We start from the raw sequence: 14,148 nt of genomic DNA on the forward strand, positions 1-14,148 counted from the left end.
CCTGTGGGCTTCCAGAATCAGAAAAGCCTCGCTTGGGAGCACCAGGGTACCTGACACTGTCACGTACTTGCTGTGTCCTGGCACATGGAGAATTCTATTTTTTACTTATTTATTGTTTTAAGAGTGAGAGAGAGAGACAGGAAGGGACAGAGATGAGAAGCATCAACTCATAGTTGTGACACCTTACTTGTTCATTGATTGCTTTCTCATATGTGCCATGACCACGGGGTTACAGCAGACTGAGTGACCCCTTGCTCAAGCCAGCGACTTTGGGTTCAAGCCAATGACCTTGAGCTTCAAGCCAGCGACCTTTGGGCTGAAGCTAGTAAGCATGGGGCCATGTCTATGATCCCACGCCCAAGCCAGCGACCATGTGCTCAAGCTGCTGAGCCTGCTCCCAAGCCGGATGAGCCCCTGCTCAACCCGGCGACATCAGGGTTTCGAACCTGGGACCTCAGCGTCCCAGTCCGACGCTCTATCCACTGTGCCACCGCCAGCCAGTCTCCATTATTGTCTCTGATCATACTAAGCCATTGCTTAAAAAAATACCTGCCAAATGAATGACCCACCAGGGTCCATTCAGCAGTTTCCAGTGACCATGGCAGCCATTTCCGGAGGAATGGTGCGCCATACTCTTCAGCTGAAGGGGCATATTCAGAGCATTTCTATCGCCACCAGGATGCAGCAGGAGGAGGAAGGCTCACAGCTGCGCCATCTGACAAGCGAGGATACGTGCTCGTCAACCCCTGCCGGGAAACGGGCGATCATTCTTCACCCACCATGTTCTTCCACGGGCACCGAGTGCTCACGGCCGTGTCTCTCCTCTGTTCCGACTTTAAAAAAATCTTTCGGTGTTGCTGTTGTGAAAACTGACTCCTTTTACAGTTTTACGAGCTTGTGCTTATGGATACGCTGCTTTTGTCTCTGCACACAAACAAAGGACTATAAGGTGACCGTGGGATGGTACTCAGAGTGGGGTTCAGACTCTCCTGACGGAGCGTATAATATATCAAGAAGGACAGTTGGTCACCAGAAGACTCTTTGGGCCGTGGCACCACGCCTGGTGCAGAGTGAGTTTAGATTCTGGGGGCAGGGGACTGCCCCTGTGCTGAGCTTGCTCCACCATGTCACAGCTCCCAGACGGGTACTCAGTGGGTGTGTGAGGACCCACAACTGTGCCCTGCCGTCCTCTGACTCTCCTGAGGACGCTGTGAGCATGTCACGTGGGCAGCGATCAGCCCCTTCATGGTCCCTGTCAGCACTGTTGACACCCGGAGCCTTGGGAATCGGGACCCTCCGGGTGTGACGTTGCCACGATCTGCCCAGGAGTTTTGTTTTGCTCTCAAAGTGGTTGTCCGCTGAGCCATGCCTTCGTCCATGGCTGCTCCATCTCCTGGACTGACATTGGAACACATGTGTGACGCCGGCATCACGATACACACACGTCTGGCTGTGCCTGTGGAACTCCGTGGCGCTGTCTGCCTTGTGCTTGTGCACATGTGTGCATGCGTGTATGTGTGTATGTGTACTTGCGATATTACCACTTTTCAGAACACACTGTAGATCTGTCAATAAGCGTTTCCACGAATGTGAACACAGACAGAAAGACTGTTTGCTTTTCTTCTGCACTGTCCGGTTACGATCACATCACCCGGGAACGGACAAAGCTTGTTTGTAAACTAAATAGTAAGAGCTCTTCTGCTAACACAGGGACGACGATGACGATGACAATGGCCATGTTTTGTGTGCGCTCTTTCCCTCGTCCGGACGCCAGACATGGCCCTGGGGACAATTCCCGGGTGACGGGAACACCTGACATGTTAAATATCAGGTGCAGAATGTTCACCTCATTGGCTCAAGACCACAGACCTCGTGGGTCCACTCTCCGTGGCTGCTGTGACCAGGGGCCACGCGTCTGGTGGCTCGGGGCCAGGCAGATTTAGTATCTCCTTGTTTCAGAGTTCAGGAGTCCAACAAGGGTCCGCCAGGGCTAAAATAAAGGCGCGGGCGGAGCTGTTCCTTCCTGAAGGTTCTAAGGGGGACTGCGTTTTCTTGTCTTTTCCCACTTCCGTGTCCCCGTCTGCGACGCTGTCAGCGTAGCCTGTTCTGGCGTCCCTGTCGGACCACAACCTCCGATTCCAGTGTCGACGTTTGTGCCTCGTTCCCTCGTGAGAGACCTTTGCAAGCACCCTGAACGCACTCGGAGAATCTGAGATAACCTCCCCTTTCCTCCCAGAAGGAACCGTATCCCCACGTTCTGGGGACTTGGGGCCCAGACAGCGTGGGGCGCCATCCGTTTGCTGCCTGTGGCAGGGAGCTGGAACACTGAGTCCAGAGTCGCCGGCACGAGTCCCTTGTTCTTGTCAGATGCGAGTGTCCCTGGTGACACAGCTGTCACTCATGACCCCCCGGGCCAAGCTGGCCTTTCCTTGTACACAGTCCTGTCACATGCTTTTCTTTTTTTTTCTGAAGCTGGAAATGGGGAGAGACAGTCAGACAGACTCCCGCATGCGCCCGACCGGGATCCACCCGGCACACCCACCAGGGGGCAACACTCTGCCCACCAGGGGGCGATGCTCTGCCCCTCTGGCGCGTCGCTCTGCCGCGACCAGAGCCACTCTAGCACCTGGGGCAGAGGCCAAGGAGCCATCCCCAGCGCCCAGGCCATCTTTGCTCCAATGGAGCCTCGGCTGCGGGAGGGGAAGAGAGAGACAGAGAGGAAGGAGGGGGAGGATGGAGAAGCAAATGGGTGCTTCTCCTATGTGCCCTGGCTGGGAATTGAACCCGGGTCCCCCGCACGCCAGGCCGACGCTCTACCGCTGAGCCAACCGGCCAGGGCTCTTTTTTCTCTTTAACACAGTGTTTTCTACGGTCTCACAGAATTTCCAAGGCGTCCATAGAATGACAGCACTGGGGTCTTCCAGACCGGATGTGGAAGGACCCCTCGCAGGGAGCCCCTCCCCCCTGTGAACACGGAGAAAACTGACCTCTCCCTCTTGCCCCTCCCCCCCTTGGTGTTGCAGGGGGAAAAGCCAACAACTGGGAAGGAGGAATCCGCGTCCCGGGCCTGCTCCGCTGGCCGGGTGTCCTGCGGGCCGGGCTGGAGATCGACGAGCCCACCAGCAACATGGACATCTTCCCCACGGTGGTCCAGCTGGCCGGGTCCCCACTGCCGGGAGACAGGTACTGTGGCTCGGAGACACTTGGGGTGGGCTCGGTGAGACCTTGCCGCCGTCGCTGCGGTCCCGGTCTGCCTGTGTGAGGCCGTGTCCCCTCCCGCTGGACGTGGTGGCCTCATCCAGGGATGGACTCACTGGAGGGTCCGGTGCCGTAACCACCCCCCCCGCCAGTCCCGTTATCCCAGCCGGGAGGAAACCCCCAGGCGGTGATGTGGAGGGCGGTGTGGACAGGGCCCCCCCGGAGCCTCCCGGGATCCCCCCACACCGGTCACCCCGTTCAGCCGGTCCTCACGGCGGCAGCGACACAAGCAGCTGGCTCCCCGGTTCCAGGCTCTGCCTCCAGCACATCTTCATTTCTCCCGTTCCGAATGCAACGCCTTTTCCTTCCACTTCAGTGTAATTTCCTACATGTGACATGGCCAGTGGTTCTGCCTCAAGTGCGATCACGCTGACAGATGGGGGTTACTCGTTTGGGGCGGCCAGGCGGGCTGCAGAGCTGGTTGTCACTCGGCTGCTGGTGGGACGGAGAGAGCTGAGCACGGGCAAGTCGGGACGCGGACCACCGTGCAGCAGGGGCTGCGTCCGTGGAGAGGTCCGCCCCCCTCCCGTGCTCTGCGAGCTGGTCTCGGTGTGGCCGGCTTTGCTGGTGGTTTCCAGGTTTCTTCTGTAGGCATGTCTACCCGTCACACGTACATTCACACACACACACGTACACGCACATACACGGACACGCACTCCCACAGGCTCACACGAGAAGGGCAGCATCGTGTAGGTCACTCGTTCTCAGACGCTGTGCTGTCCAGACCTGCGGACACCCGCTACTGACCGGGGAGCCCAAAGACCTGCTGTCTACGCGGGGCATTTTCTCTCCACATCTGTCGTGTTAGCACTGACGTCGGAAAAGCCATTTTAAAACACAAGAGCATGGGTTCCATGGGCTGGCAGAGGGGTGACCCAGCACCGGCCACGAAGCCGCCACAAAAGTCCCCTGCATACTGTAGGCCCACGGCCAAGAATGGTCCAGCCCTGAATGGCAGTGGTGCTGAGGCTGAGAATTACTGACCGAAAACTTACCGTTGTCATGGGAAACCTCATCAAGACTTTTCCGTGAAAAACATCCGGACAGTATCCTCATATCTATCTACCTATTTTTCTACCTGTCTATCTGACTATCTGCCTACCTACCTATCCTTCCTTTTCCTCCCTTCCTTCCATCCTTCTTTCCTTCCTTCTTTCCTTTCTTCTTTCCATCCAACCATCCATCCTTCCATCCTTCCTTCCTTCCTTCCTTCCTTCCTTCCTTCCTTCCTTCCTTCCTTCCTTCCTTCCTTCCTTCCTTCTATCCATCCAACCAGCCATCCAGCCATTATGCATCATTCATTATCCATTCATCATCCATCCATCCATCCATCCATCCATCCATCCATCCATCCTCCCATCCTTCCATCCATCCATCCATCCATCCAACCATCCTTCCATCCATCCATCCATCCTTCCATCCAACCAGCCATCCAGCCATCATGCATTATCCATCATCCATTCATCATCCATCCATCTATCTATCCATCATCCATTATCCATCCATCCATCCCACCCACCATCCATCCATCTCACCCACCATCCATCCATCTCACCCACCATCCATCCATCCATCCATCATCCATCCATCCATTCATCCATCCATTCCACCATTTATCCATCCATCCATCCATCCATCCATCCATCCATCTACATAGATAGTTTCATCTACAAATTTGATACAGTGATATCTACTCTTCCGAAAGCAGCCTTAACTCTTTCCCACTACAACTCAGCTTCTCTGAGTTCTTTCTTGAACATTAAATGTACACTCCGCAGAAGAAACTCACTCAGAAGGTTGGACAGAAGCTGTTTAGACGAGCACTTCACAGGGGCCGTTACTCTTGTTTGTACGTTTGCTGGGAACGAGGGGACTTCTCTTTGGAAGAGCCGTAGCCTGCCGCTGCAACCTTGTAACTCTCAGCAAGCGTTCTGTGTCTGGCGGGCGTCTTCCTGACCCATCGGATCTGGGAGGGAGATGAGAAGGTCATGACCACTGCAGGGTGTTGACTCTTCTCTGGGGTCGCAGATAAGAGATTCTTGCTTAGCAGAGCCTCGGGCGCGGCAGTGAGAATGATAGTCTACCTCGACCCCGTGGCGTGGCTGTGAGATGTCTCTCTGCGGTGGGATTCTCCCTCCCGCTCACTACCTCCCTGATTCAGTTACGTTCATCGGTGTGGGTTTTTTAAAGAACTCTCGGTGGTCATCACTCTGGGCTTAGACAGAACAACCCCCCCCCCCCCGGCTCGCCATATGAGCTGATTATGGAAATACAGGGAGGAAATACAGCCCTTGTTTGTGTGTGTGATACAACCTCTAGGCAGCAGGGGCTGACAGGAAGGAAGCGTGTCCGACCTGCGTGCGTGCGTGCATTAAATGTCGAACCTGTCAGTCTCCTCTGCAGGCACACTGAGTGTTTCTATAGCACATCTATGAGCACGCTTGCCATCGATGGGGGAGCCATTGGAAGACACCTACATGCTGGCTGTAGACCGTTTAGCCGGGAGAGAAAAATCAGGGTGCTACCATCCACAAGAGTCAAATAGGGTTTTTTTATTATTATTCCATATTTTACATTTCATTTTGCTTTTGTTTTGTTTTTTTGTATTTTTCCGAAGTTGGAAATGGGGAAGCAGTCAGACAGACTCCCGCATGCGCCCAACCAGGATCCACCCGGCACGCCCACCAGGGGGCGATGCTCTGCCCATCTGGAGCATCGCTCTGCTGCAATCAGAGCCAATGTAGCGCCTGGGGCAGAGGCCATGGAGCCATCCCCAGCGCCCGGGCCATCTTTGCTCCAATGGAGCCTTGGCTGCGGGAGGGGAAGAGAGAGACAGAGAAGAAGGAGAGGGGGAGGGGTGGAGAAGCAGATGGGCGCTTCTCCTGTGTGCCCTGGCCGGGAATCAAACCAGGGACTCCTGCACGCCAGGCCGATGCTCTACCACTGAGCCAAATGGCCAGGGCTCATTTTGCTTTTGTTTTTAAGTTACTTTAATGCTTGCGAGCGCTTCTGTCTCACGAAGGGAAGGGACGCGACTCAGTCCTCCCGTGAATTTGGCTGACGTGTTGTAGCTGCACATTCAGCACTCTTGAACAAGGTCCCTACAGATAAGTCACCTCCACAGTGCAGGATGGGAGGCGAAAGTTCGTGCCCCATGGCCGCTTGTAGCGGATCTTGCTTTAGATACTGCTCACACAAATCAGAGGCTATTTCCAAATGAATATAAAGCAACAACAGCAAAAAGAAACATTTGATTTTTTTTTTTTTATTAAACAAGCACATCAGAATGGCAAACAGCAAGTCAAAGGAAGTTCTTTGATTATGCAAATGAGATGCAAAAGCAACTTTTATTTCATTGATGAAAATGCACTGGACAAGAGGCTGCAAGTGCTGGAGTATCTGCACTGATCCCTTAATTTAGTTAACTGTGACAGTTTGAGGTTGATGGATGGACACATTTTTAATGACAAGAATGCGTACTTGAGATCCCCTTTATTAAAAATAGATACATGGCCCTCAAAGTCTTTCCTTTCCTATTCCATACTATATTAAAAAGATAACTTTATTTTCTTTTTCTTTTTTTAATGTTACAGTTGACATTTAATATTAGTTTATATTAGTTTCAAGTGTACAGCAGAGTGGTGAGTCGATCGTGTCATTTCTTTCCAAAGTGATACTTCTAGTCCCCACCTGGCACCATCCACAGTGATTGCAATATTATTGACTCTATTTCCTGTGTATTGATATACCCAGGATGGTTTTGTGTGTTCCTTTATTTTCCTCTTTCGGTTCCACACGAAAGTTGACATTACACGGTGCTTGTCTTTCCGTGTGGGAGTCATTTCACGTAGCGCCACGGTGTTGCGAGGGGTTGGATGCCATGCGTTTTATGGCTGAGTGATACTCCCACGTGGAAATGCGTTTTTATCCGCTGATCCATTGATGGGCACTTACTTGCTGTTGCATCCGTGTCTTGGTCACTGTAAACTCCACCGCAGTGCACAGTGGGGCGCAGGGATCTTTCTGAATCAGTCTTTTGGATTTCTTTGCTTTCGTGTGACTGTCACCCAGGTAACACCCCATCACTGAGCCCCAAAGGAACCTTTTTTTTTTTCATATTTTTCCGAAGTTGGAAACAGGGAGGCAGTCAGACAGACTCCCGCATGCGCCCGACCGGGATCCAGCCGGCATGCCCACCAGGGGGCGATGTTCTGCCCCTCTGGGGCGTCGCTCTGCCGCAATCACAGACATTCTAGCGCCTGAGGCAGAGGCCACAGAGCCATCCTCAGCGCCCGGGCAAACTTTGCTCCAATGGAGCCTCGGCTGCGGGAGGGGAAGAGAGAGACAGAGAAGAAGGAGAGGGGGAGGGGTGGAGAAGCAGATGGGCGCTTCTCCTGTGTGCCCTGACCGGGAATCGAACCCGGGACTCCTGCACGCCAGGCCGACGCTCTACCCCTGAGCCAACCGGCCAGGGCCCCAAAAGAACCTCTTTATCAGTCCCCCCCAAAACCTTCTCTTGGGTGCCCCTCTAAAACCTTTTTCCTTCTGTGATCTCCAAATCCTTCCCACGTGGGCCAGGCAGGCTAAGGCAGGTGGGGAGGACATTCCAAGCCGATGGTGCACTGGCTCTGAGCTGGAAGAGAGAGGGCACAGACACCGATAAAAGTCCCAAACACCTGCTCTTATCCGGTATAGGATGCTTCCTCCCGGGCCGTGGGGTCCCACCGGAACTCGGGGGAGGCCGCTCCTTGGAAACAAATTATTCACATCGCTGTGGTTGCCCTGAATCCTCAACCCAGGGGTATTCACCTCCCTCTCCAAGGTGAACGCTTTCCTCAGGATCACACAGACGGCGCAGGGAGCTCACGCACTTGGGCCACAGGGGCTGCTGTCTGTGCAGACCTGGTGGCAACCTTGACTTTGTTTATAGAGCTCATCCCCTTGGAAGACAGGGCTCCTCCTGGACAGTGTCTGAGCTCATTGTGCAAACCAGGACCTGATCAAGGTCTGGTTTGATACCGTGCCACCCGTCCGTGCCGTGCATGGGTGTGTGCCCCCTGCCACCCCCCGGGGTCATGGCCACGGTTCACCGCGACCTGCCCGTGCCGGTAAAAACAGTCCCAACGCCTGACCTGTGGTGGCGCAGTGGGATAAAGCATCGACCTGGAAGTGCTGAGATCCACAGTTCGAAACCCTGGGTTTGCCTGGTCAAGGCACATATGGGAGTTGATGCTTCCAGCTCCTCCCCCCTTCTCTCTCTCTGTCTCTCCTCTCTCTCTCTCTCTCTCTCTCTCTGTCTGTCTCTCCCTCTCCTCTCTAAAATGAATAAAAAAAAAAAAAAACAGTCCCAGCGTGTTGAGCGCCTGGGCGCCATTTCCGAGTTGAGCTCCTCCGTGGGGTCACTTCCCATTTTTCACGGCAGAAATGAGCCTCTGTGTGACAGCCCATATTTTCTGGCCGCTGCCAAGCGGTGGCTCTCCGCAGCCGCCTGATGGATGGCCTCCTTCCAGGGAGAGAGAGCGCAGGGCAGGGGCGGGGTAGGGCAGGGGCGGGGTGCCCGCCCTGGCGAGGGGAAGCTGTCTCCCTGTTGGGAGAAAAAGACGTCTGAGGGGTCGACGTTGCTTCCCTCCGTTCGGGAAATACCCCAAGTGTTTTTTGGTCTCAGGTAGGAAGAAAAAAAAGACTACGTGAGACGTGGAGTCTTATTTTTTACTTTTTTATATTAAATCTCCTCTTTATTGTATCAGGATCCGGTTTACTTATCCGGTAGATAGCCGGAGAGAGCAGGTCCACCTCCTGTGGGTTTTTATTTTTTCAGTTACAGTTGATATTCTATATTATTTGGTATTAGTTTCAGGTGGATCTCCTAGTGGGTAGACATTTATATACCTTACAAGTAGTCAGCCTGATCGTTCCAGGACCCGCCTGGCCCCATCCACAGCTATGAAATATGACCGACTGTTACTCCCTGTGCTGGGCTTTGCATCCTGTGACAGTGACTGCCCACCTGGGCTTCTCAGTCCCTTCCTCTCTGTCACCCGGGCCACCGACCCCGCCCTTCTGACAGCTGTCACTCTGTTCTCTGTGTCCGTTGAGCCTGTGTCTGTCCTGTTTACTTTGTGGTTTAGATTCTACCTATGATCGAAATCACGCGGTATTTCTTATTTTCCGAAAGATTTATTTCACTTAGCGGAATTCCCTCTAGGTCCCTCCGTGCTGTTGCAATTGGTAAGATCTTGTTCTTTGTTTATGGCTGAATAATATCACATTTCCTATATTTAAAACGCTTTTTTATCCACTCATCAACTGATGGGCACTTGGGCACTTGCTTCCAGAGCTTGGCTGTTGTAGACAATGTTGCAGTAAAAAATGCAAGTGTTGCATTTTTCCTGCCTTGTGAAAGTAAAACAGTTTCTTTCCTTTCCAATTCGTGTTTTAGGATTCTATTATTATTATTATTATTATTATTATTATTATTAAGGGAGGGGTGGGGAGGCAGAGAGACAGACTCTTGCATGCACCCCAACCAGGATCTTTATTATTATTATTATTATTATTATTATTAAGGGAGGGGTGGGGAGGCAGAGAGACAGACTCTTGCATGCACCCCAACCAGGATCTTTATTATTATTATTATTATTAAGGGAGGGGTAGGGAGGCAGAGAGACAGATTCTTGCATGCACCCCAACCAGGTTCTTTATTATTATTATTATTATTATTATTATTAAGGGAGGGGTAGGGAGGCAGAGAGACAAGACTCCTGCATGTGCCCCAACCAGGTTCTTTATTATTATTATTATTATTATTATTAAGGGAGGGGTAGGGAGGCAGAGAGACAAGACTCCTGCATGCGCCCCAACCAGGATCCACCCAGGAAGCCCCCTACTGGGTGATGCTCTGATCCGTCTGGGGCTGCTGCTCCGTTGCTTGGCAACCGAGCTATTTTTAGCACCTGAGTTGACGCCATGGAGCCATCCTCAGTGCCCAGGTCCACTTGTTCCAAGCATTTGAGCCACGGCTGCAGGAATAGAAGAGAGAGAGAGAGAGAGAGAGAGAGAGAGAGAGAGAGAAAGAAGAGGGAGGGGTGCAGAAGCAGATGGTCACTTCTCCCATCTGCCCTGACTGGGAATCGTACCCAGGACATCCACACGCTGGGCCAGCGCTCTACCGCTGAGCCAACCTGCCAGGGCCCGCTTTGGGTTTCTGAGGACAGATTCCCAAGAGTGGAATCACTGGTTCATAAGGCGGTTTCATTGTTAATATTCCGAGGAAACGCCATCCTGTTTTCCACAGTGGCTGGACCCATCTGCATTCCCACCAACAGTGCAGGAGCGTCCCCTCATCTCCACACCCTCGCCAGCACTTGCTGTGGGTTCACTTAGTGACGACGGCCATTCTGACAGGCGCGAGGTCCTGTGTCCTTAAAGCCAGTGTTGCATTTTTCCTGCCTTGTGACAGAAAATACCGCTGTCGGAAAGAGAGGCACGTGTCCTCTGTCGTCCAATCCTTTTTCTGCCCCATTCAGGACCAGCGGTTGTCAAGGACCGAGCCTTCGGGGAACGCAGGTGGAAAGGCACAAAGCACCTCCCCCACCATTTGGGGGCGGGAATGGTATTTGGGGGGGGGCACTCTGCTTCCGAATAGCCCCCGACTGTCCACGTGCCTTCTGTCCCTCCCTCCCGAGGCCGGCAGGAACGCAGGCGTGGGCCACGGGCCAGCCGGGGCTTCTGTTCTGACTTTTAACTTATGATAATGGACCATTTTCAGCCCATAGATGTCCGCGGAAGGCGTGATTAACACCAGGGGTCCGGGCCAGAGAAATGCCACACTGCCGGGCTATAATTACATTACGGACTTCTTAGCCACACCAACGTAAACCTCCCCCCCGAAACCTCGGGGGGTGCACGATCTCTCGAGAACGCTTGCCCGCACGGCAGACCCAGACGACCCTCCCAGGGTTTCAGTTCCCCGTGACAGGGGATGATAGACACAGAGTGTTTCGAGTCAGAGGAAGAAACTCCTCACCTGAGCCTGGCTAACGCTTCCGGAAGGGCTCCCGGCTTCTGTCTCCATGGTGGTGACCTAATGGGATGGATGACTTCAGTCCTGTGTGTTTGACTCAAGACAAACTGGGAGGCTTCTTTTTCTTTTCTTCTTTTCTTTTTCTTTTCTTTTTTTTTTTTTTTAGTTTAGAACATTAAATTTAACAGGGTGACTTTGGTCAATAAGAGTACAAAGGTTTCAGGTGAATGCTTCTATAGCATTTGAACAGCTGTGTGGCCATCACCCAGTCAAATAATCTGATGTTGCTCATCAGCTATTATACAGTGTGTCCGTAAAGTCATGGTGCACTTTTGACTTGTCACAGGAAAGCAACAAAAGATGGTAGAAATGTGAAATCTGCACCAAATCAAAGGAAAACTCTCCCAGTTTCATACCTATTCAGTGCAGTTCGATGTGGGCTCACGCACAGATTTTTTAGGGCCCCTTAGGTAGCTATCCCGTATAGCCTCTACAGCAGGGGTCCCCAAACTACGGCCTGCGGGCCACATGCGGCCCCCTGAGGCCATTTATCTGGCCCCCGCTGCACTTCCAGAAGGGCCACCTCTTTCATTGGTGGTCAATGAAAGGAGCACATTGACCATCTCATTAGCCAAAAGAAGGCCCATAGTTCCCATTGAAATACTGGTCTGTTTCTTGATTTAAATGTACTTGTTTTTTATTTTAAATATTGTATTTGTTCCAGTTTTGTTTTTATACTTTAAAATAAGATATGTGCAGTGTGCATAGGGATTTGTTCATAGTTTTTTTAATAGTCTGGCCCTCCAATGGTCTGAGGGACAGTGAACTGGCCCCCTGTGTAAAAGTTTGGGGACCCCTGCTCTACAGACTCGTCACTGACTGATGGCTTACCAGAACGGGGTTTCTCCACCAAACTGCCGGTTTCCTTCAACTGCTTATCCCACCGAGTCATGTTATTCCTATGTGGTGGCACTTCATTATAAACGCTCCGATATTCACGTTGCACTTTGGTCACGGATTCGAATTGAGCGAGCCACAGAACACACTGAACTTTCCTCTGTACCGTCCACATCTCGACTGGCATGGCCGTGGGCTGCTCCGCTGTATACATGGTGTGACGTCATCACCTGTGCATGCGCACATGCTGCCACAGCATCCTACAGAAACTGGGAGGGTTTTCCTTTTACTTGGTGCAGATTTCACATTTCTATCATCTTCTGTTGCTTTCCTGTGAGTGGTCAGAAGTGCACCATGACTTTACGGACACACTGTATATATGGCACGTCTGTCATTTGCAACTTGGCTGACTTAGAGACCCATCAGTAGCAGTGCTATACAGGGTTGGGCGAACAGAGGTATACGGTTGTTCCTATGGACAATAATACAATAAAAAAAATTATAAAGTGGTCACCGCATCTCATGCACGCACAACTGTCCACCTGCTTTGGCTCCACCTTGTCCAGTTGACCCTTGAACAATATTAGGGTTCAGGCTGCCAACCACCCACACGGTTGCAAATGCAGGTGTCACCTAAGGCCATCCTCATCCTACCTGGAGTCCCTGCTGTCTGCTGCCTTGTGGACCAAGTAGATTTTTTTTGAAATTCAGCCAGTTGAACTGTGAGGGTCAACTGCAAAAGAAATACAAACTCCGTGAGTAAGGGCAGCTTCCCAGTTCAAACGCGTGTTGTTCACGGGTCTAGGGTACTTGTATCGGGGAGCAGTCCGGTCCCGGGGTGTCTGCTCTCTCGTCATCCTGATTTATTTACAAGCTAACTCGTGATTTCTCTGGACTCTATCCAAGCCAAGTGTTCCCAAGGCTTATAGAGTATCTTTCTGTCACCCGCACGGGCAGATAGTCTTATTTACAGTAGACCGATGGCTGGCGAATAAAGAGTCCTCTTTGAGACACTGGGGAGAAAACAAGGTTTAGGAAAGGCAGCAGAGGAGAGAGTTGCGTGTCACCCCGGGGGCTCTGGCTGGAGTCGTGTCACCTTGGGTAAGTTCCCTCTTTTTTTAAAAAAAAAAAAAATTATTTATTCATTTTTAGAGAGGAGAGAGACAGAGAGGGAGAGAGAAGAGAGAGAGACAGAGAGAGAGAGAGAAGGGGGGGAGGAGCTGGAAGCATCAACTCCCATCTGTGCCTTGACCAGGCAAGCCCAGGGTTTCGAACCGGCGACCTCAGCATTTCCCGGTCGACGCTTTATCCACTGCGCTACCACAGGCCAGGCCATGTCTCTTTATTGTGTCGTCACAGAATACGATGAGGGTCTGAACTCTCGGGGTTGTTTGGAGAGGTCGGTCAGTTTATCTAGAACGTGGCTGACCTCACCGCCCTGCACACCCCAGCCTGTGGGGGTCGGTTGGTCGGTGTTTTCCCTGCCGGTTCCCTCCTCACGACCTCTCCCGCTCTCCGTCATCGTGGGAGGAGCAGCTCGGTCGGAAGTCAGGGCGTTGGAGTCCGAAGCCCCTAACGCCCGCCCTGTGCCCCCCCCTGCAGGGTCATCGATGGACGCGACCTGATGCCGCTGCTCCGGGGGACCACGCAGCGGTCGGAGCATGAGTTCCTCTTCCACTATTGCAACTTCTACCTGAATGCCGTGCGCTGGCACCCGCCCAACAGTGAGTAGCCGGGCGGGCGTGGCTCTGCGGGCCGGGCGTGGCTCTGCAGGGTGGGCGTGGCTCTGCAGGGTGGGCGTGGCTCTGCGGGGCGGGCGTGGCTCTGCTGGGTGGGCGGGGCTCTGCGGGGCGGGCGTGGCTCTGCTGGGTGGGCGTGGCTCTGTGGGGCGGGCGTGGCTCTGCTGGGGTGGGCGTGGCTCTGCGGGGCGGGCGTGGCTCTGCGGGGCGGGCGTGGCTCTGCGGGGCGGG

At 52.9% G+C, this 14,148-nt stretch overlaps 1 protein-coding gene across 10 annotated transcripts in view; it reads left to right on the plus strand.

The window, feature by feature from the left end:
* The window catches only part of STS (steroid sulfatase), a 138,878-nt gene that overhangs the window by 117,320 nt on the left and 7,410 nt on the right, over positions 1-14,148 (plus strand). For all 10 annotated transcript variants that reach the window (XM_066356783.1, XM_066356781.1, XM_066356786.1 and 7 more), the window contains 2 exons: positions 3,024-3,183; positions 13,781-13,902. In XM_066356783.1, coding sequence (XP_066212880.1) covers positions 3,024-3,183; positions 13,781-13,902 — 282 coding nt within the window. The remainder of the gene's footprint in view (positions 1-3,023; positions 3,184-13,780; positions 13,903-14,148) is intronic.

Source organism: Saccopteryx leptura, chromosome X (assembly GCF_036850995.1).
Source record: "Saccopteryx leptura isolate mSacLep1 chromosome X, mSacLep1_pri_phased_curated, whole genome shotgun sequence".
Classification (NCBI taxonomy): domain Eukaryota; kingdom Metazoa; phylum Chordata; class Mammalia; order Chiroptera; family Emballonuridae; genus Saccopteryx; species Saccopteryx leptura.